Genomic DNA, 24540 nt, shown 5'->3' on the forward strand with positions numbered 1-24540 from the left:
GCAACCTCCACGTCTCTTCCAAGGGGCATTAAAACCGTCTTGTTAAGCTACTGCGACCTCCACCACTTTCCCCTGGGGCATTAAAACCATCTTGTTAAGCTACTGCGACCTCCACCATTCTTCCAAGGGGCATTAAAACCGTCTTGTTAAGCTACTGCAACCTCCACGTCTCTTCCAAGGGGCATTAAAACCGTCTTGTTAAGCTACTGCAACCTCCACGTCTCTTCCAAGGGGCATTAAAACCGTCTTGTTAAGCTACTGCAACCTCCACGTCTCTTCCAAGGGGCATTAAAACCGTCTTGTTAAGCTACTGCAACCTCCACGTCTCTTCCAAGGGGCATTAAAACCATCTTGTTAAGCTACTGCGACCTCCACGTCTCTTCCAAGGGGCATTAAAACCGTCTTGTTAAGCTACTGCGACCTCCACCACTTTTCCCAGGGGCATTGATATTGTCTTTTTATTCCACTGCGACCTCCACCATTCTTCCAAGGGGCATTAAAACCGTCTTGTTAAGCTGCTGCGACCTCCACCACTATTCCCAGGGGCATTGATATTGTCTTTTTATTCCACTGCGACCACCACCATTCTTTCCAGGGGCATTAAAACCGTCTTGTTAAGCTACTGCAACCTCCACCACTTTTCCCAGGGGCATTGATATTGTCTTTTATTCCACTGAGACCTCCACGTCTCTTCCAAGGGGCATTAAAACCGTCTTGTTAAGCTACTGAAACCTCCACGTCTCTTCCAAGGGGCATTAAAACCGTCTTGTTAAGCTACTGCAACCTCCACGTCTCTTCCAAGGGGCATTAAAACCGTCTTGTTAAGCTACTGCGACCTCCACCACTTTCCCCTGGGGCATTAAAACCATCTTGTTAAGCTACTGCGACCTCCACCATTCTTCCAAGGGGCATTAAAACCGTCTTGTTAAACTACTGCGACCTCCACCACTTTTCCAAGGGGCATTGATATTGTCTTTTTATTCCACTGCAACCTCCACCATTCTTCCAACGGTCATTGCATTTCCTCCTAATTTTAGTCAGCTTTTGCTTTTCAATGCATAGGCGAACACTAAGGGAGACCCACTCCCCAATAATGGGTAGAAGGTTTTTAGCATGCTGTAATCCACATCTGTTTCAAGGGGCATTGCAGTTCCTCATAATTTTTGGAAAGCCTTCCATTCACTGCTTAGACCAACAGTGCACAGGAGACCCAGTTGCTATAAATGGAAAAAACGGTTTAGTTAAGGCCCTCTGACCTCCATGTCACTTCCAAGGGGCATTGGAGTGCCTCGAAATTTTTGTTAGGCATTGCACTCACTGCATGCCCTTTAACTGTGTAGCCGAACTGCTCCTTTTGGTACAGAAACATATCCTACAAGACATGTGTGGTTGACTGGCCTGATATTGATGTGAATGGTCCCTGTTCCTCCTGCTCTTTCTCCTTTGCCACCACCTCATCCATCATTCATCATCTGAAGCTTTGTTTTAGCGGGAGTCATAGAACTGGGATAGTAGCAGGAAAGCATCCAGCAATCCTCGGAGGAGGTAGGATATGCGCCAAAACGCTGACCACCTCAGGCCTAGCCGCTACTACATACATGCACTTGCATTCCAAGAAAACAAAGCAGACGCTAACTTCTATCATCATCATCATGCTCCTCATCTTGGTACTCTCAACTCCACTGATGGAGAAGCCAGGGCCCACCGGAGGAGTCTGGTTCTCTGGTGCGCTCGTCCAATGCTGCCCTAAAGCAGGCCAGGCTAAGAAAAGTGTGGGGGAAGTTTCAAGGAGAAATAGGGGCGGCTGGGGACCGCGTGTGGACACGCGGCCGCGGGGCGGCTGGGGACCGAGTATGGACACCTGGCCGCCCCCTGGCGGCTGGGGACCGATCGTGGACACCCGGCCGCCGGGCGGCTGGGGACTGAGTATGGATACCTCGCTGCCGAAGCAGCCATGAGGTAGTGGCCAGCTTCGGCCTCCTCCAAACTAAAAGGCCCCATTTCAAGTGCAAGCTAGCAGTATGGTATTGCAGCCTGGGGGTGGGTGGGTGGCAGGCTGCACACTTACGCTTGCATTCCAAGAAAACAAAGCAGATGCTAACTTCTCTCATCATCATCATGCTCCTCACCTTGGCACTCTCAACTTCCCTGATGGAGAAGCCAGGGCCCACCGGAGGAGTCTGGTTCTCTGATGGGCTCGTCCAATGCTGCCCTAAAGCAGGCCAGGCTAAGAAAAGTGAGGGGGAAGTTTCAAGGAGAAATAGGGGCGGCTGGGGACCGTTTATGGACACCCGGCCGCCTCCAGGCGGCTGGGGACCGTGTGTAGACACACGGCCACCCCCTGGCGGCTGGGGACCAAGCGTGGACACCCGGCCGCCGGGCAGCTGGGGACTGAGTATGGATACCTTGCTGCCGAAGCAGCCATGAGGTAGTGGCCAGCTTCGGCCTCCTCCAAACTAAAAGGCCCCATTTCAAGTGCAAGCTAGCAGTATGGTATTGCAGCCTGGGGGTGGGCGGGTGGCAGGTTGCACACTTACACTTGCATTCCAAGAAAACAAAGCAGATGCTAACTTCTCTCATCATCATCATGTTCCTCACCTTGGCACTCTCAACTCCCCTGATGGAGAAGCCAGGGCCCACCGGAGGAGTCTGGTTCTCTGGTGGGCTCGTCCAATGCTGCCCTAAAGCAGGCCAGGCTAAGAAAAGTGTGGGGGAAGTTTCAAGGAGAAATAGGGGCGGCTGGGGACCGTTTATGGACACCCGGCCGCCTCCAGGCGGCTGGGGACCGTGTGTAGACACCTGGCCGCCCCCTGGCGGCTGGGGACCGAGCGTGGACACCCGGCCGCCAGGCAGCTGGGGACTGAGTATGGATACCTCGCTGCTGAAGCAGCCATGAGGTAGTGGCCAGCTTCGGCTTCTACAAGCTATCAGTATGGTATTGCAGCCTGGGGGTGGGTGGGTGGCAGGCTGCATACTTGCGCTTGCATTGCAAGGAATGGGGGAGGTACAATTGAACACTGCCCTGGGACAAGGACTTGCACGGGGATAGTTGCAAGTCTGCATCTTCTGATGCGGAAAGGATCACTTCTGATGGGCACACTTTTAGGCAGTGACCTGCGTGTCAGAGATGCTTCCAGGGGTCTTCCCCATGCTGTTCCCATGTCTTTTCAGCACTGTATGCATGTGTCACATAGCACATGGCCAGATAAGATTGTAAAATGTTAAAATGACATTTCCCGGTGAATGCATTTGTCTCGGTTGAAAGCAATACAAAAGTGCAAAAACGCATAAAAAATGCTACTTATGAACATAGCCCAAGGTGTGGAGGAGTATTTTTGTTTTTGGTTATTCATTTTACCTTATACACAAGTCTTTACCCTGGAAAGGAAGTTCCTTAACATATTTCACAGGAAAACCGTTTCAGTTTCGTTTTTGAACGTTTTATTGTGAGCCCGTTAAAGTGGCTTAATACCTCTGACCACGTTGTTGACAGCAGTGACCAGGGGTTCAGAAATGCTTCCTGGGGCAATGCCCATGCTGTCCCCATGTCTTTTGAGCACTGTCACTATCGTTTTGGGCACTTTTTAGGCTTTCTACAGACTGCCGGGGGTGCCGCCGCAAAAATACTCGGGTCTCCCATAGACTAACATTGGGCTCGTTGCTTGGGTCGAGCACCCGAGTATCACTGTGAGCTCAGCCCGAGCTTCGAGCACCCGAGCATTTTAGTGCTCGCTCAACACTACTCATTACGCAGCTATCGGCAAGTGAGCAGAAAGCATATGGCGTCACACCTCCGGATTCCAACGCATGGAATATGTGTATACTCCCCGTACGGTTACTGCCAGCTTCACAATAGCCCAATTATTATTATTCGCAGCCACCACCAGCCGAGTTTGAAATATAATACAGGAATGGCTAAACGCCTGCATTCTGGTAGCGGATGGCATCGGGGGAGGGAACGATTACAGTGAAAAAGAAGCAAAAGAAACAGAGCTATTAAATTTTATATTTAATCCAAAAGGGAGGCAGTGTTATGAAAAAATATACAAAGATTTTACAAAGGGGACAATACAGTACAGAATATACAGTTACACAAAATAAACAGGATTAAAGGAGAAACTTACTCTATACAGTTCGCAGGGACGACTCAGTATAGGTGGAGGGAAGCATTCCGATGCCCGTTCAGTGAACGGAACCCGTGCTACACAAAATATGTAACTTCCAACATGAGTGCTGATTCATCCTCCGTGGATTCTTTTATGCCTAAGGGGAGACCTGCCCACACACCCCCTGTGATGACATGACAGGGACTAGTCTCCAGCCTTCATATTTTTATTAGATATCTGTATTTTGTGATAATTTATCGTGGGTTGATCGTAGAGGCCCGAAAGTGATAACATATTTTCCGTTATGATTTTACCTTTCTCCAGAGACCACACACGGTATAGCTGCCGTCTGCTATTTTGTTACTTTTCCACCACAGCCCCCCGGAGGTGCTCACAGCTACGAGAAAATATCCATATTGTTCCCTAGCTGACCCTGTCACTAAAAATGTAGGTCTCATTATTATCGGAATTATGGAACTTACAATATTCAATATTTTGCGTCAGTGCCGAAAAGTCTGGAGAGCTCTGTTAAATTCCCTTTGACGTCCTGGGAATAGAACTTCCTCAACTATATGTAAATTGTCAAAAGTCTGTGTCTAATTATCCCCTGCATCAGCCAGGGGAAAATACACTCACATTTTAATTGGGTTGTAGCACCTCTTGGCTGGCATTTGTTTACAAGTCACTACTGCTTTGTGTGTCAATTTGCATAGGAGCAGATGGTCCAAGTGTTAGCTCTTGGTCCTTTGACAATTACTATAGGGGAGGGGGAATGAGGGGTTTGGGAGAAATTATTAATACTTTTCTTCATATCTCCATGCCATACGGCATAATAGCAATGTACTGCATAATAGTAATGTGCTGCATAATAACAATGTGCTGCAGACAAAGAAGTTTCCTTACTGGTGATTGAGCTTTTTGCAAATTGCTTTATGAAGCACAAGTAAAATACCGCCATCTGCAGGTGAAACTGAAGAACTACGAGTTGTGAACATTGTAAATATACTTTATATGTGATATGATGGTAGCGGTGCATCTACAGGGGGCATCCCAAGGAGTAGTTCATCAGTAGTTATTTATTTTATTTCCTAGTAGTTGGAGTGGAGGAAAAGAGAGCTGAGGGCGAGTCAGGAGTCTTGTGGTTCTAGTAGATTTTGTCAGGGGCATTACTTCTTTACATGCCCACCATAAAGGATATGGACACCTTCTGGATCATTTTGGGCTAAAATAAATTTTTATAATTTGGTTTCATTAAAAATGTTGCACCATTTGGCCTTTACAAGCTCTCTGTTACCCTGTACACTCCTTGCTGCAGAATGAGTTGACTTAGAACTTAGAATCGGTTGGTCAGCTCATTCTGAAAACAGCCTGTAACTCTTTTATCTCTCTTTTTCTGGATTGATTTATGACCCCAGACCAAGTGAAAATTAAGGTGACCTTTGATGTGGTCATAAATCAGTTGAGAGGAGCTCAGAAAAAAAAAACAGATAAGAGTTAAAAACTCTCCATTAAAATAAGCTCAATGATAGATTTTCAGTTAGCTCATTCTGCTGCCAAAAACCAAATGGTGCAAAATTTTTTAATGAAACCCATATGCAAAAATAATTTTTTCACCCAAAATACATGCATTTAAGTAAAAGAAAAAGAATTTCTTCCAAAAATGCCCTCAATGTGATGCTCACCCATGTGCAGCGGTCGTCCTATCAGCGCGAAGCACGTCAAACAAGTACAGCTCTCGTAGTAAGCGCTCGCTGTCTTCTGCCGCCTCTTCTGGACAAGGGGCCTGTAAAAAGATTGTGAGTCCATGTAAAGCCCAACCGCATCAGCAGCAAATTCCAGGACAGGAGATCCCAAGTAAAGTGTCTGCGGGGCTCGACATGGATTGTGATGGGTATGTAACAATACCCCCCGTACATTCCCCTCTGTACCCGCCATCAATGCTCTGCACAAAGATAATCAATGTTTCACCATGTGGGCACAACTCTTATCCCTTAAAAAATTTACAAAACAAAAAATTGCCATAATGAAAAATTATAAAAAATTCTCTTGATGTAAGAACATTATTCCCACTCAAAACGGGAGGATTATTAACCTTGTGGAAGTAGATGTAGCCCTGGGTGAGCTCGTCAGAACCTTCCCCGGAAAATATCACCACGCTGTTCGTCTTTTTTCTTATGGACTTGGAAATCAAATACATTCCTGAAAAATATAGAAAAAAAATGAGAAATGATTTATATTATTTGTACTCCTTAATATTTTTGCAGACTAGCTATCGTTGCATGCTGAGAGTTGTAGTCCTGCTGCTCGCTCACCACTACTGTGACCTTTATTGCTTGGGGACCCAGGCAATTCTCAGTCAGAACTGACCCTATAAGCATAGCTTCCAGGGGACAATATGGCGCCATATGGAGGACCGACAGGGGACATGCACACAGCAATGCCACTTGCACGGCGGCGTACGTCCAGCTGTGCCAGACCACACAACTCATAAAGGGCACAGGAGCCCCGGACCAGGCAGTCTAGATAATTGTATAAAATTCTTCCCAACACTTCCATTATTTCATTTCACAGAATATCATTTTTTGTTGCAAAATCGCCATTTTTTACAATAGTTTAGATAAACAGATGCAAAAAAGACAAAAAAAATCAGAAAACCATAGCAGAAACATAAATTTTTACCTTCTCACATCATTGGTATTATGATTTATGTTTTGCTTCTGTTGCAGCACTATTTGGTGGTATTATTTAGGCAGATTACTGTATCATTTTGACACTGGCAGAAAGTATTATATATATTTTAAAGGTCACATTCACTCAGTGAGGGGACTATGGGGCCTGGTATAATTCCAGTTACACCCCAACTTCCTTAAAAAAAACTCTGAAGTAAAGATTTTGTATCAATTTATTCATTTTTATTTACTTATTTTATTTTTTATTTCATTTTTTGTTTTATTATTTACTCATTTTTATATATTTTTTTATTTATTAATTTACTTATTTTGTTTATTTTGTTTATTATTTTTATTTACTTATTTAATTTTTTTATTTCTATATTTTTATTTATATTAGTTGTTTTTATTTCTTTCTTCATCATTTATTTACTTATTTTATTTAATAATTTTATTTATTTTTTATATACTTTTTATTTACGGTTTTTACTTATTTTATTATTTTTATTAGCTTTTTTTTTTTATTATTATTATTATTATTATTATTATTACTAGTAATTGGCCCCAGAAATCGCAATTATTGGAAGTGAAAAGTTAAGAAATTTTGTTTTGCCCACTAGAAGAAAAAAATGTTTAAATCAAAAAGAGGAGACGATGGTCACAAACCTATGGGTAAGTATATGTGCACACGATCAGGCTATAGCAGCACTTTGAACGCAGCATATTTTTGCTGCGTCTGATCACGTAGGTAAATCCGCATGTGTTCATTGAACACATGCGGAGTTACCACATACAATACATTTTATTGGGGAAATTTAGACTAGCGTCTCCACAACAGAAATTAACATGCTGTGGCTCATAATCCCACGCCATGGGTGAATTTACACGGCATCAAAATAGAAGCACAGTGGGCATGGGATCCATCCACTGTGCATCTACTGTACAACGCAGCGTTTTGGACGCAGCGCATGTGAGCTGTGTCCAACACGAAGCTATTACGGATCGTCGGCACGTACCTTAAGGAGTGGATTTTTAATAAAGGGTGGAAGGGAAGCAGCTTTATTCATAGTAGGAAAAAAAAATTCTTGCCAAAATTTTTTTACCAAAATTTTAGTACTGGACCTCTTTGATGCATAATTTTAGGAAATTACTTACAGTAAATGTCCATCTTTTTTTTTCAATCTAAATTTTAATAAAACCCTCTGCATGGACATAGTTTGGTGATACAATTGTTGCCGCCTGCAGCCTCTACTAGAGGGAGCTCCTATTGAACTCAACGATAAAACTGCATACAGTAATCTTGTGAGCTCCCTCTAGTAGAGGCTGCAGGGAGCCACATTTACAGTGTGTTTATGGCTGAAACAATGGAGACTATTTCTTACCTACAGACGCTCTAAGATTACAGATGTCATAGGTCTCCAGAGTGAAGATGACCTCATCCACCGCCTGTATTCCCTCCTCAGCATCAAAAAGTATTTCATGATGTTCACTACCAATATGATTGGCGACCTGGGAGGATGAAAGAGATGGTGTCAGTATCACATGACATATCTGGTAGATATGAATTTGACAGATCGGCATCGATTGGCCTAGCTAATCGCCTACAATCTAATGATGGGAGTGATTTTCCATTTCAGAAATTAAGACTCACGTTGGCACACATGCATGGCATTGGGTGATGTCAATATCTCATTAATATTAATTAGTGACAGGCTAATACTCGGCTGAGTATCGTGTGGTGCTTGTGCACATGATCGAGTCCCGGCATATTTTATAGCTGTTTTCAGCCACCAAACATGCGGGGATTGCTTGCCAATCAATGAAATGCCGTAGCCATGTTGGATACTGGCATTACAGTGATTGGCCGGCCGCATCACATCATCAGGTCTATATAAGACCAGGTGACGCGATGCTCGCCACACTGCACCCCGAAAACAGTAGAGAGAGTTGCAGAAGAAGGGAATGTGATCATCATGCATTCTATTTAATACTGCTATTAGCTGTACTATTTAGGGTGGGGATAGATTGCTGCTGGAGAGGGGCTAGTAATGCATTACAGGACTTGCTGCAGAAACCAAAAACCAAAACTCCTGATCAGGGCTAGATGTATTATATTCAATACCACTGTTAGCTGTACCCAGAGGCGTAAGGCCCACGGTCACAGCAGTCACCATTGCGACTAGGCCCGGAGGATCAGAGGCTCGGCGAAACCAGCCAAAATTTCAACTGGACCGCGCGGCGTGGGAGCAAAGGAAAGGTGAGTAAAATATTTATTTAAACATATTTTTTAAAATAAGTGGCCATACTACTATATGACTATGAGGTGTATTATACTACTATATATGACTATAGGGTGCATTATACTACTATGGATAACTATGAGGATGCATTATAGTACTATGTATAACTATGGGGTGCATTATACTACCATACATGACTGTGGGGTGCATTATACTACTATGTATGACTATGGGGTACATTATACTACTATGGATAACTATTGGGATGCATTATACTACTATGTATGACTATGGGGGTGCATTATACTACTATATATGACTATGGGGTGCATTATACTGCTATGTATGACTATGGAGGTGTGATGGTGTGATATGGTATGTGGTTATCATTTTGTCTATATTTATATTTTACTGATTTTCATAGTGTTGTCTTGTTGCTCTGTGCCCCTCTGTGCTTTTCCTCTAATGTTTACTTCTCTTGTAGGATGAGTTGATATTTGTTAATTGATGAATAGCTGTTATTTATCATTTGATATCAACTCCCACAGTTTACTGTACTATTACCTTTTCACAGGGTCAGTGAATAATGCTGTTTGCTAATATGCTAACTAAATATTGAACCAAGCTAGCTATTTATTTGTGGAGCAATGGAAGGACCAACAATGCAAATTGATAAAATGCTCAAACAATGAGACCTGAGCTACTGCCACCTTCCCCCACTGCCCTGTGAATGAGGAGACAGACTTTTAAATATCAGCCAGGAGAGACAAAGGAGTAAATCCTGTGTCGGACGATGATGTGAGCACAGCACCTGAGGGAGAAAGAGAAGCATCTGGACTATTTATCCTCTGTCTGCTGGATTGTTTGACTCTCATCTCCCGAAGCATTTGTCCCTTTACCAGACTGCATTCATGTTTCTGGAATTTTTTATCTTCTGTGTGGTGGATTGTATATGGACCTTTCGGTTTTGCATATAATAAAGGTCTTGGAATTGTTCACTCATCTCTCACTCTGTTGATTGTGTGATATTGGAGAAGGACCCCATGGCAACTGATAGCAACAGTGGGATCAACAGAGCATAACCAAATGGAGAACCACCCACAGAATGAGTACAGAAATTGGACTGAATCCAGTGTACAGGAGAGAGCCAGAGACCTGGGCCTAAACTACCAGGGACTGACTAAAGAGGCCTTAATTGATCTACTGATGGGTGCTAGCCAAGCTACCTCCTCCCAGATGTCTGAAGGACAAGCGCTGGATACGGGGATCTCCACCCCAAAAAGCCAGTGGTTGGTATGGTTTGATGAAGAGATGGCGGTTCTGGGCCCAGGCGTCTCTCAGGAGCATAAGGAGGAGGCTGCTCGCTGAGCACAGTGGAGACAAGAAGGAATGGAGCTCGAAAGAGGGAGTAATGTAATGTGGTGTGTAAACCAAACGATCCAGGAGCCAGTATGGATCAGCCAGATGGACTTTAAGCCATTTGATGAGGCGGCCGGAGATGTGGAGGGGTTCTTCAAGTACTTTGTGCAGCAGTGTGCCGTGATGGAGGTGTCCCACTCTTGCTGGATGCATTTGTTAGTGGGACTCCTGAACGGAAGCATGGCGGAGGCTTACCAAACTATTGACTCAGAGCGGAATCGGGATTATATCATTTTAAAGCAGACTATCCTGGATATCACCCCAGACTCATATAGTGCCCAGTTCCAAAACCTCCCATGCATCACAGGGGGATCGTTTAGGATGTATGCACATAAGATGTCCCAGGCATGTCGAAGATGTCTGGAAGCAGAAAACGTCTTCACTGTGGAAGATGGTATACTGGCATTCCTTATAGAACAATTTCTTGCCCCGCAGAAATACGGCAATGGATCAGGGAGCGCACGCCTTGCACTGTGGATAGATCTGCAACCCTGGCCAATGAGGCCCTTACTATCCGACCACAATAGAGGAGGCTTCTGGAAATAAACCACGGCCTCCCCCCCCCCTCCTCGGGTTATATCTGCCCCTCCACCCAGCCGCAGTCCGATGACAATCACGCCTCACAATCCCGGGCCCCAACAGTTCCGACCACGACCTGGAGGAATCACAGAGGGATGTTATGGGTGTGGGCAACCTGGGCATTTGCTGTCCCTCAAGGAATCAGAGGGAGCCCCACGCAGCCCCCCACCGTGTACGGACTACGGCCTTTATCCCTTAGCTACCCAGAGGAACGGCAACACCACCTGCAAAATGTCTTAATTGATGGATACAAAGTGTCGGGATTTAGAGACACAGGGGCATTCCTGGCGATTGCTGACCCTCGTGTGGTTCGACCCGAGGCAATTCACCAGGGCCCGGGAATTCTCATTGTCCTGGCAGGGGGGTGCTCGCAAATATATACAACAAGCTTCTGTGCGTTTGGATTATAGTTATAGAGAAAAACTGTTGGAATGGAGTTATGGGAGGACTTCCTGCAGATATCCTCTTTGGAAACGACATTGGGGAGTTACAGTGCTATTTTGTGGGAGCAGTCACCTGACTACAGGCCCTTCAAGCACCACAACATCCGGACTTTACGGGGGAGCAACCACCACGAACTTCATCAGAGTTGGTAAGCTATCCGTTCCCTGCTACTACATTGGGAGAGTTTTAGGATAGAAAGGAGTTTAGGAGAGAAATAGAGGGTGACACTACCTTAGCAGCCCTTAGGCTAAGGGCAGAAACTGGGCACGTGGGAGATAATGGGGATAGCTTCACTCGAGAAAGCGGACTGTATTATCGCGTAATAAAGGTCAGTGACCAGACAACTCATTGTCCCTCAGAAGTACAGGGCACAGCTACTCCAACTGGTCCATGACATCCCCTTGGCTGGGCATCAAGGGAGGAAAAGGACTGAAAAGAGACTCACCCTAAGATTTTACTGGCCTGGCATCTCACAGTCGGTAGCCCATTATTGCTGCACCTGCTATCTGTGCCAGCAAATGCGGCATCCAGGAGCTTGTCATAAGGTACCCCTGCAATCCCTGCTCATGACTGAAAAAACAATTTCAACGTGGGAGAGGGGGAGAGGGTAGGCGTATCATACGATGTGAGCATTCAAATTTTTGCAATTTTCAACACAGAATCGGAGGGAACCCGTACTTACTACGTACCAAGACCACTGGTGCTGCCCAAGGACTCTGGCTCTCTCTCATATGACCTGGTTGTCCAACATGCTGGCTACCATGTTCTTTACTTTTTGATACACTTTCAGAGGGATCTGGCGGTAATGTCCCCAAATTGAAGGCATGCTCCCGGTTGGAATCTCATGCTCAATGGTAGAGAATCATCCAAGATGTTCACCATGACGGGAGAAGGCCTCCTTAAATTCCCATAGGTTATCTTCCAGAAGCCTCTGCTGGAAAAGGGTCAGAGTCCTCTAATCCACCCCCATCCGATCCATTATGATTTGGCAGTTCCACTCAGCAGTAGGGTTTTCCTTAGTGACAAGTTCAACAGCATAAGTCAAGGCTTATCTCTGATCAGGCTGGAGATTGAACCCTGTTGTTTGGAGTATCTCTCCAATGGGTACATAGACTTCAGCCAGCAGCGTAACTTCGCTATCTAGCATGTTAATGTAACGGATGGGAACACAGCCGTCTTTCACAGTTGCTAGAGCACTTGTCACCAAAGGCTTTGTCTGGGACTCTTCGAATATTGGTTCAATCAACACTTGCAGGCCATTCAGCCTCCGATATGCCCCCACAGGCAACATAAGCAGTTGTTCTCTCTTTGGTGCGATCACCACTGGTATACGTGAGGGAACCCTGATCAGGCCCATGGGACAACAGGACGAGGCACTTTTTTGAAAGCTGGAACTTCTCACCATCGGCTGAAGCACCTTCCTCTGAGTTGGCTGGTGGGTTGTAGTGCATTGCCAGTACCATGGCACTTCCTTAGCAAACAGAAAGTGATCCATATTTGGTAGTATGTTCATTCCCAAGCTCACATACATTCCCCTCCTTGGGGCGTGATCCATTAGAACCACTCCTTTTGTGTCAATGTCTTGGCCGCATAACTTCACTCTCACCACACGATTCCCTTCATGAGCAGCTGGCCATTGTTCGCTGCTGTAAGACGGATAGCCCTACTGTCGAGACCCGGGTCTCCCGTGGGCATAATACTACTCAGACAACACAGGGTAAGGGTGAAACAGTGTTGCAATATTTTATTGAACCACCATCAATCAATTACATATAGAACAGTCCCAGCAAATACCCAAGATGGTGCAAAATTACCCAGTCTCACCCTTCCGCTGCCCCGCCGGGAATAGATCAGCTGCGACTTTGGGACTACCAGGGCCAACTGCCTCAACCAGTGGCACCCCGCTTTAAGTGGACACCCACAGAGAGGAGGTAGTGGCAAGCTTAGGAAGCTGACAGTCAATTGAGGTACAAGGCAAGGAGATCCGAGGGTCCCACCATGACCTCTCCAAACAACTCAATGGGTTCCAGGTGACCAGATGGTCCCAACCTGGCAACCCCAAACAACATATCCATGGGGCCAGGTGACCTCATTGTCCCAACCTGGCTTCCCCAAATGTATTCATGGGTTCTCTGATGGTCAATGGAGCAGATATGTATCCTTCCAGCCAGTGCCGTGTACCCTTAGGCTGGAATCCGGTAGAATCCACATTTGTGTCTCTCTGGATGGAACCATGCTACCAAACTACTGTTCTGAAGAGTCTCTCTTATTCTCCTTGCAGCAGGATAGAAAACCCTTTTTATATTTACATCTGTGGCTAAGGTCATCATTCACAGGTCAGGGGGAAAGGTGCAGGGCTCATGTCTCATTGTTTGAGCATTTGATAAATTTGCAAAACTTGTACTCATCTGCTCTGCGAGTCACCAAGGTACAGGGTCTACACAATGGTTAATCAACATATTTAGCAAACATTCATTGTTCACAGACCAAGCGAAGTCAACATTCAGGGTTATACAAATACTAGTCTGTCCTCCCTTGAACCACCAAAGAAAAACACATTAATTCAAAAGTCAACACAAAGATAATAGTGTATTTCTCCTGGCTTAACAAATCTAGATGCCTGACTAATTAAGATTAGAAGCTGTGTCCTCAAAGCTCCAATCTCTGGGTTCCATCATATGGCTGAAATAGCTCTCAAATATTTCCAAGGGCATAATGGTGCATTTCAACCGGGTATCCACCAAACACCTCACTTTGTATCCTTCAAAATTAGCCTTTAGCACCAGACTGCATGAATACAAATCATGTTCTCCACTTTGTGGGGTTTGAAAATCGCAGGCCTCTGCAGGGTGCCTAGTTACTGCATTGGTCGGTAGTTTAAAGTTGGCACCATCATCCGTTCCAGCATCACAGTCCCTGGCAAGGTGGCCAAATTATCGACAATTCCCACAGAGCAGTCTCCTGAGTCTCTGAACACCAGACGTGTTTCCTCCTTTTGGCCTCCACCCTCGAGCTGGGACAGATGAAGGAGCTCGGGGAGCTGGAGCTGTGTCCAGAGGTTGGACCAGAGTCTTTTGCATCTGGGACACTTGTAGTCGAAGATCTTTCAGTTCTGCTTACAGAGCCTGAGCCACATCCTTCAAAGGCTTCAAGTTTTCGGACCCCATCTGACTTCCCATCGCCTGAGCGCTAGTCACTACTTTCTCGACCACAGGCATGGACTCCTTCTCCCTCTCTATTGCAGCAAGGTAAATATTGTAAAATGTCAGGTCAGCCATCATCCGGATCATCTTTTGTAACTTGTCCTGTAGAAATTTGTTGGCTAACCCAGCTATGAACTGATCCCAAAACAGTCTATCCACCTCCCGGAAAGCTCCCATAGCTTCAGGGATCGCCACTGTACTTCATTCAACGTTTCTTGCAAGGCTTTGAAGTATTGCATTAGAGTCTCACCTTCCCTCTGTGGCCGGTTGAAAAAGAAACTTTACAGTTGAGTCACTATAGCACTCCCCCTTGGATTCCTTCCAGCAGAGTGGGTATTTTGTCTAAGGGATGCGGGCCTTACCATTACTGTCCGTCTGGCGTCGCCCTCTAGGGCATTCAGTGCTATCTCTGCTCGCAATTCTGGTATCAAGTAGCAAATTTTAATAACACTCCGCACCCTTTCTATCCAGTCTTGCAACGTCATGTTTTTACCATCATATTTTAGCAAATGCTGCAATAGCGCCCCGGCCGAGAGGTATCCCACTGGAACCGAGGCAGTGGCAGGCAGGTTTGGCACCTGAGATGGGGCCACTGGCAATAAGGGATTGTTTCCCTCTATGTCACTGTCCATGGCAATCGATTTATCCTGCCGACTATGCCAAGTTGTAGACCAGGTACCGGGGTGGTCGCCCCAGGATACCGTGGGCCGTGGACAAAGAACACCACCAGATAACTCATGGAGGAACTATTCTTTACTACAAATGGAAACTGAGTTCCTCAAACAACACAAGGAAAACACAGTGAAGGTTCACACACACCTAGTCAGAGTCAGCTAGGACCCCTGTGCTGCACAACCTATAGGCCCAGAATGTTCTACCAAATACACTACAATTTGCCATACCTGTATCTCCGCCTAATGCGGGAGCCGAGGAGTTAACCAAGGGAAACAATGTAATTAGATGAGCTCAAGGGGCCGAACCAGCAGTGGTGCAGCACCACAGTTCACAAACTTAACAACATTTTAACCCACCCTTTTCTTCTACCCTCAGGTGATTCTCCTAGGGATTGGTTTTGGTCCGAGTTTGTATATACAAGTCTCTCTAAGACTGTGAGAAATCAGCTCTAGCTCTTACAGTTCCACTAGCAATGTCTAGTGTCTGACAATCTACATTTGGCGCCAAACTCTCTCTAGGTTTGCGTGTATGCTCCCACCATGATCACTGTGGTGGTGCCTAAGCTCACGACTTACCGACCGATACCTGGTCGTGGAAGAGGGCGGCTGATTGTCCGTTTGCTGAGATGCCGTGAAGTGGATGCTGGACTTGTCACCTGGAGCGTAGTTTTAGCCCGATAGGCTAGCAGGAGACCCTCCACGTCACAACAGATGCTTTGGGGGGAATCCAACTCTGAACCCAACCGTAGTCCCCCACCAAAGTAATTCTTTCCCTCTAACAGGCATAATGGAAACAGGTACGCGTTTCTCCAGTACTCTGGTGAGTTTCTGGAACACAACAAACTCTGAGCTCCAAGGATGACAGTGGATTTCTCTCTCACACGTCCTCCTCCAACCATCTCTTTACACGAACTGAAAAACACCATGAGGTCTGCAACAGAGTCTATCCAAAAGGCAACAGTGACCTCTTGTTGTCGGAGTCTGATACTGCAAGTCTATTCATTACCATCTCACATACCACCAGGCACAGTGTGCACTATACACTGCCAAGTACAATACACAGTATGCCCTATACACTGCCATGTACCAGACACAGTGTGCCCTATACACTGCCATGTACCAGACACAGTGTGCCCTATACACTGCCATGTACCAGACACAGTGTGCCCTATACACTGCCATGTACCAGACACAGTGTGCCCTATACACTGCCATGTACCAGACACAGTGTGCCCTATACACTGCCATGTACCAGACACAGTGTGCCCTATACACTGCCATGTACCAGACACAGTGTGCACTATACACTGCCATGTACCAGTCACAGTGTGCACTATACACTGCCATGTACCAGACACAGTGTGCCCTATACACTGCCATGTACCAGACACAGTGTGCACTATACACTGCCATGTACCAGACACAGTGTGCCCTATACACTGCCATGTACCAGACACAGTGTGCACTATACACTGCCATGTACCAGACACAGTGTGCCCTATACACTGCCATGCACCAGACACAGTGTGCCCTATACACTGCCATGTACCAGACACAGTGTGCCCTATACACTGCCATGTACCATACACAGTGTGCCCTATACACTGCCATGTACCAGACACAGTGTGCACTATACACTGCCATGTACCAGACACAGTGTGCACTATACACTGCCGTGTACCAGACACAGTGTGCCCTATACACTGCCATGGACCATACACAGTGTGCCCTATACACTGCCATGTACCAGACACAGTGTGCACTATACACTGCCATGGACCATACACAGTGTGCCCTATACACTGCCATGTACCAGACACAGTGTGCCCTATACACTGCCATGTACCAGACACAGTGTGCCCTATACACTGCCATGTACCATACACAGTGTGCCCTATACACTGCCATGTACCAGACACAGTGTGCACTATACACTGCCATGTACCAGACACAGTGTGCACTATACACTGCCGTGTACCAGACACAGTGTGCCCTATACACTGCCATGTACCATACACAGTGTGCCCTATACACTGCCATGTACCAGACACAGTGTGCACTATACACTGCCATGTACCAGACACAGTGTGCACTATACACTGCCATGTACCAGACACAGTGTGCACTATACACTGCCATGTACCAGACACAGTGTGCCCTATACACTGCCATGTACCAGACACAGTGTGCACTATACACTGCCATGTACCAGACACAGTGTGCCCTATACACTGCCATGTACCAGACACAGTGTGCACTATACACTGCCATGTACCAGACACAGTGTGCCCTATACACTGCCATGTACCAGACACAGTGTGCCCTATACACTGCCATGTACCAGACACAGTGTGCCCTATACACTGCCATGTACCAGACACAGTGTGCCCTATACACTGCCATGTACCAGACACAGTGTGCACTATACACTGCCATGTACCATACATACTGTGCCCTATACACTGCCATATACCAGACACAGTGTGCACTATACACTGCCATGTACCAGACACAGTGTGCCCTATACACTGCCATGTACCAGACACAGTGTGCCCTATACACTGCCATGTACCAGACACAGTGTGCCCTATACACTGCCATGTACCAGACACAGTGTGCACTATACACTGCCATATACCATACATACTGTGCCCTATACACTGCCATGTACCAGACACAGTGTGCCCTATACACTGCCATGTACCAGACACAGTGTGCCCTATACACTGCCATGTACCAGACACAGTGTGCACTATACACTGCCATGTACCATACATACTGTGCTCTATACACTGCCATGTACCAGACACAGTGTGCCCTATACACTGCCATGTACCAGACACAGTGTGCCCTATACACTGCCATGTACCAGACACAGTGTGCCCTATACACTGCCATGTACCAGACACAGTGTGCCCTATACACTGCCATGTACCAGACACAGTGTGCCCTATACACTGACATGTACCACTCACAGTGTGCCCTATACACTGCCATGTACCAGACAGAGTATGCCCTATACACTGCCATGTACCAGACACAGTGTGCCCTATACACTGCCATGTACCAGACACAGTGTGCACTATACACTGCCATGTACCAGACACAGTGTGCCCTATACACTGGCATGTACCAGACATAGTGTGCACTATACACTGCCATGTACCAGACATAGTGTGCCCTATACACTGCCATGTACCAGACACAGTGTGCACTATACACTGCCATGTACCAGACACAGTGTGCACTATACACTGCCATGTACCAGACACAGTGTGCACTATACACTGCCATGTACCAGACACAGTGTGCACTATACACTGCCATGTACCAGACACAGTGTGCCCTATACACTGCCATGTACCAGACACAGTGTGCACTATACACTGCCATGTACCAGTCACAGTGTGCCCTATACACTGCCATGTACCAGTCACAGTGTGCACTATACACTGCCATGTACCAGTCACAGTGTGCCCTATACACTGCCATGTACCATACACAGTGTGAACTATACACTGTCATGTACCAGACACAGTGTGCACTATACACTGCCATGTACCAGACACAGTGTGCCCTATACACTGCCATGTACCAGACACAGTGTGCCCTATACACTGCCATGTACCAGTCACAGTGTGCCCTATACACTGCCATGTACCAGACACAGTGTGCACTATACACTGCCATGTACAAGACACAGTGTGCCCTATACACTGCCATGTACCAGTCACAGTGTGCCCTATACACTGCCATGTACCAGACACAGTGTGCCCTATACACTGCCATGTACCAGACACAGTGTGCCCTATACACTGCCATGTACCAGACACAGTGTGCCCTATACACTGCCATGTACCAGACACAGTGTGCACTATACACTGCCATGTACCAGACACAGTGTGCACTATACACTGCCATGTACCAGTCACAGTGTGCCCTATACACTGCCATGTACCAGACACAGTGTGCCCTATACAATGCCATGTACCAGACACAGTGTGCCCTATACACTGCCATGTACCAGACACAGTGTGCACTATACACTGCCATGTACCATACATACTGTGCCCTATACACTGCCATGTACCAGACACAGTGTGCACTATACACTGCCATGTACCAGACACAGTGTGCCCTATACACTGCCATGTACCAGACACAGTGTGCCCTATACACTGCCATGTACCAGACACAGTGTGCACTATACACTGCCATGTACCAGACACAGTGTGCACTATACACTGCCATGTACCAGTCACAGTGTGCCCTATACACTGCCATGTACCAGACACAGTGTGCCCTATACACTGCCATGTACCAGACACAGTGTGCCCTATACACTGCCATGTACCAGACACAGTGTGCACTATACACTGCCATGTACCAGACACAGTGTGCACTATACACTGCCATGTACCAGACACAGTGTGCCCTATACACTGCCATGTACCAGACACAGTGTGCCCTATACACTGCCATGTACCAGTCACAGTGTGCCCTATACACTGCCATGTACCAGACACAGTGTGCCCTATACACTGCCATGTACCAGACACAGTGTGCCCTATACACTGCCATGTACCAGACACAGTGTGCCCTATACACTGCCATGTACCAGACACAGTGTGCACTATACACTGCCATGTACCAGACACAGTGTGCACTATACACTGCCATGTACCAGTCACAGTGTGCCCTATACACTGCCATGTACCAGACACAGTGTGCCCTATACAATGCCATGTACCAGACACAGTGTGCCCTATACACTGCCATGTACCAGACACAGTGTGCCCTATACACTGCCATGTACCAGACACAGTGTGCACTATACACTGCCATGTACCATACATACTGTGCCCTATACACTGCCATGTACCAGACACAGTGTGCACTATACACTGCCATGTACCAGACACAGTGTGCCCTATACACTGCCATGTACCAGACACAGTGTGCCCTATACACTGCCATGTACCAGACACAGTGTGCACTATACACTGCCATGTACCAGACACAGTGTGCACTATACACTGCCATGTACCAGTCACAGTGTGCCCTATACACTGCCATGTACCAGACACAGTGTGCCCTATACAATGCCATGTACCAGACACAGTGTGCCCTATACACTGCCATGTACCAGACACAGTGTGCCCTATACACTGCCATGTACCAGACACAGTGTGCCCTATACACTGCCATGTACCAGACACAGTGTGCCCTATACACTGCCATGTACCAGACACAGTGTGCACTATACACTGCCATGTACCAGACACAGTGTGCACTATACACTGCCATGTACCAGACACAGTGTGCCCTATACACTGCCATGTACCAGACACAGTGTGCCCTATACACTGCCATGTACCATACACAGTGTGCCCTATACACTGCCATGTACCAGACACAGTGTGCCCTATACACTGCCATGTACCAGACACAGTGTGCACTATACACTGCCATGTACCAGACACAGTGTGCACTATACACTGCCATGTACCAGACACAGTGTGCCCTATACACTGCCATGTACCAGACACAGTGTGCACTATACACTGCCATGTACCAGACACAGTGTGCCCAATACACTGCCATGTACCAGACACAGTGTGCCCTATACACTGCCATGTACCAGTCACAGTGTGCCCTATACACTGCCATGTACCAGACACAGTGTGCCCTATACACTGCCATGTACCAGACACAGTGTGCCCTATACACTGCCATGTACCAGACACAGTGTGCACTATACACTGCCATGTACCAGTCACAGTGTGCCCTATACACTGCCATGTACCAGACACAGTGTGCCCTATACACTGCCATGTACCAGTCACAGTGTGCCCTATACACTGCCATGTACCAGACACAGTGTGCCCTATACACTGCCAAGTACAATACACAGTATGCCCTATACACTGCCATGTACCAGACACAGTATGCCCTATACACTGCCATGTACCAGACACAGTGTGCACTATACACTGCCATGTACCAGGCACAGTGTGCCCTATACACTGCCATGTACCAGACACAGTATGCCCTATACACTGCCATGTACCAGACACAGTGTGCACTATACACTGCCATGTACCAGACACAGTGTGCCCTATACACTGCCATGTACCAGACACAGTGTGCACTATACACTGCCATGTACCAGACACAGTGTGCCCTATACACTGCCATGTACCAGACACAGTGTGTCCTATACACTGCCATGTACCAGACACAGTGTGCCCTATACACTGCCAAGTACAATACACAGTATGCCCTATACACTGCCATGTACCAGACACAGTATGCCCTATACACTGCCATGTACCAGACACAGTGTGCACTATACACTGCCATGTACCAGGCACAGTGTGCCCTATACACTGCCATGTACCAGACACAGTATGCCCTATACACTGCCATGTACCAGACACAGTGTGCACTATACACTGCCATGTACCAGACACAGTGTGCCCTATACACTGCCATGTACCAGACACAGTGTGCACTATACACTGCCATGTACCAGACACAGTATGCCCTATACACTGCCATGTACCAGACACAGTGTGCACTATACACTGCCATGTACCAGACACAGTGTGCCCTATACACTGCCATGTACCAGACACAGTGTGTCCTATACACTGCCATGTACCAGACACAGTGTGCCCTATACACTGCCATGTACCAGTCACAGTGTGCCCTATACACTGCCATGTACCAGACACAGTGTGCCCTATACACTGCCATGTACCAGACACAGTGTGCCCTATATACTGCCATGTACCAGTCACAGTGTGCCCTATACACTGTCATGTACCAGACACAGTGTGCACTATACACTGCCATGTACCAGACACAGTGTGCACTATACACTGCCATGTACCAGACACAGTGTGCCCTATACACTGCCAAGTACGATACACAGTGTGCCCTATACACTGCCATGTACCAGACACAGTGTGCCCTATATACTGCCAAGTACGATACACAGTGTGCCCTATACACTGCCATATACCAGACACAGTGTGCCCTATACACTGCCATGTACCAGACACAGTGTGCACTATACACTGCCATGTACCAGACAGTGTGCCCTATACACTGCCATGTACCAGACACAGTGTGCACTATACACTGCCATGTACCAGACAGTGTGCCCTGTACACTGCCATGTACCAGACACAGTGTGCCCTATACACTGCCATGTACCAGACACAGTGTGCCCTATACACTGCCATGTACCAGACACAGTGTGCCCTATACACTGCCATGTACCAGACACAGTGTGCACTATACACTGCCATGTACCAGACACAGTGTGCACTATACACTGCCATGTACCAGACACAGTGTGCATTATACACTGCCATGTACCAGACATAGTGTGCCCTATACACTGCCATGTACCAGACACAGTGTGCACTATACACTGCCATGTACCAGACACAGTGTGTACTATACACTGCCATGTACCAGTCACAGTGTGCACTATACACTGCCATATACAATACATACTGTGCCCTATACACTGCCATGTACCAGACATACTGTGCCCTATACACTGCCATGGACCAGACACAGTGTGCCCTATACAGTGTCATGTACCAGACATAGTGTGCACTATACACTGCCATGTACCAGACACAGTGTGCCCTATACACTGCCATGTACCAGACATAGTGTGCACTATACACTGCCATGTACCAGACAGAGTGTGCCCTATACACTGCCATGTACCAGACATAGTGTGCCCTATACACTGCCATGTACCAGACAGAGTGTGCACTATACACTGCCATGTACCAGTCACAGTGTGCACTATACACTGCCATGTACCGGACACAGTGTGCACTATACACTGCCATGTACCAGACATAGTGTGCCCTATACACTGCCATGTACCAGACACAGTGTGCACTATACACTGCCATGTACCAGACACAGTGTGCCCTATACACTGCCATGTACCAGACATAGTGTGCCCTATACACTGCCATGTACCAGTCACAGTGTGCACTATACACTGCCATGTACCGGACACAGTGTGCACTATACACTGCCATGTACCGGACACAGTGTGCCCTATACACTGCCATGTACCAGACACAGTGTACACTATACACTGCCATGTACCAGACACAGTGTGCACTATACACTGCCATGTACCAGACACAGTGAACACTATACACTGCCATGTACCAGACACAGTGTACACTATACACTGCCATGTACCAGACACAGTGTGCCCTATACACTGCCATGTACCAGTCACAGTGTGCACTATACACTGCCATGTACCAGACACAGTGTGCACTATACACTGCCATGTACCAGACACAGTGTACACTATACACTGCCATGTACCAGACACAGTATGCCCTATACACTGCCATGTACCAGACACAGTGTGCCCTATACACTGCCATGTACCAGACACAGTGTGCCCTATACACTGCCATGTACTAGACACAGTGTGCCCTATACACTGCCATGTACCAGTCACAGTGTGCACTATACACTGCCATGTACCGGACACAGTGTGCCCTATACACTGCCATGTACCAGACACAGTGTGCACTATACACTGCCATGTACCAGACACAGTGTGCACTATACACTGCCATGTACCAGACACAGTGTGCCCTATACACTGCCATGTACCAGACACAGTGTGCCCTATACACTGCCATGTACCAGACACAGTGTGCCCTATACACTGCCATGTACCAGACACAGTGTGCCCTATACACTGCCATGTACCAGACACAGTGTGCACTATACACTGCCATGTACCAGACACAGTGTGCACTATACACTGCCATGTACCAGACACAGTGTGCCCTATACACTGCCATGCACCAGACACAGTGTGCCCTATACACTGCCATGGACCAGACACAGTGTGCACTATACACTGCCATGTACCAGACACAGTGTGCCCTATACACTGCCATGCACCAGACACAGTGTGCCCTATACACTGCCATGGACCAGACACAGTGTGCCCTATACACTGCCATGTACCAGTCACAGTGTGCACTATACACTGCCATGTACCAGACACAGTGTGCACTATACACTGCCATGGACCAGACACAGTGTGCACTATACACTGCCATGTACCAGACACAGTGTGCACTATACACTGCCATGTACCAGACACAGTGTGCCCTATACACTGTCATGTACCAGAC

The 24540-nt window shown here is 47.0% G+C and overlaps 1 protein-coding gene across 1 annotated transcript in view; it reads right to left on the reverse strand.

The window, feature by feature from the left end:
- LOC141264166 (asparagine synthetase [glutamine-hydrolyzing]-like) overlaps window positions 1-24540 on the reverse strand; it is a 237247-nt gene that overhangs the window by 59497 nt on the left and 153210 nt on the right. Inside the window, exons 7-9 of the mRNA XM_073676476.1 lie at window positions 8158-8284; window positions 6199-6305; window positions 5789-5889 (exon numbers count right to left, since the gene is read on the reverse strand). Coding sequence (XP_073532577.1) covers window positions 5789-5889; window positions 6199-6305; window positions 8158-8284 — 335 coding nt within the window. The remainder of the gene's footprint in view (window positions 1-5788; window positions 5890-6198; window positions 6306-8157; window positions 8285-24540) is intronic.

Source organism: Phyllobates terribilis, unplaced genomic scaffold (genome assembly GCF_046119375.1).
Source record: "Phyllobates terribilis strain yellow unplaced genomic scaffold, ASM4611937v1 Scaffold_4__5_contigs__length_816908805, whole genome shotgun sequence".
Classification (NCBI taxonomy): Eukaryota; Metazoa; Chordata; class Amphibia; order Anura; family Dendrobatidae; genus Phyllobates; species Phyllobates terribilis.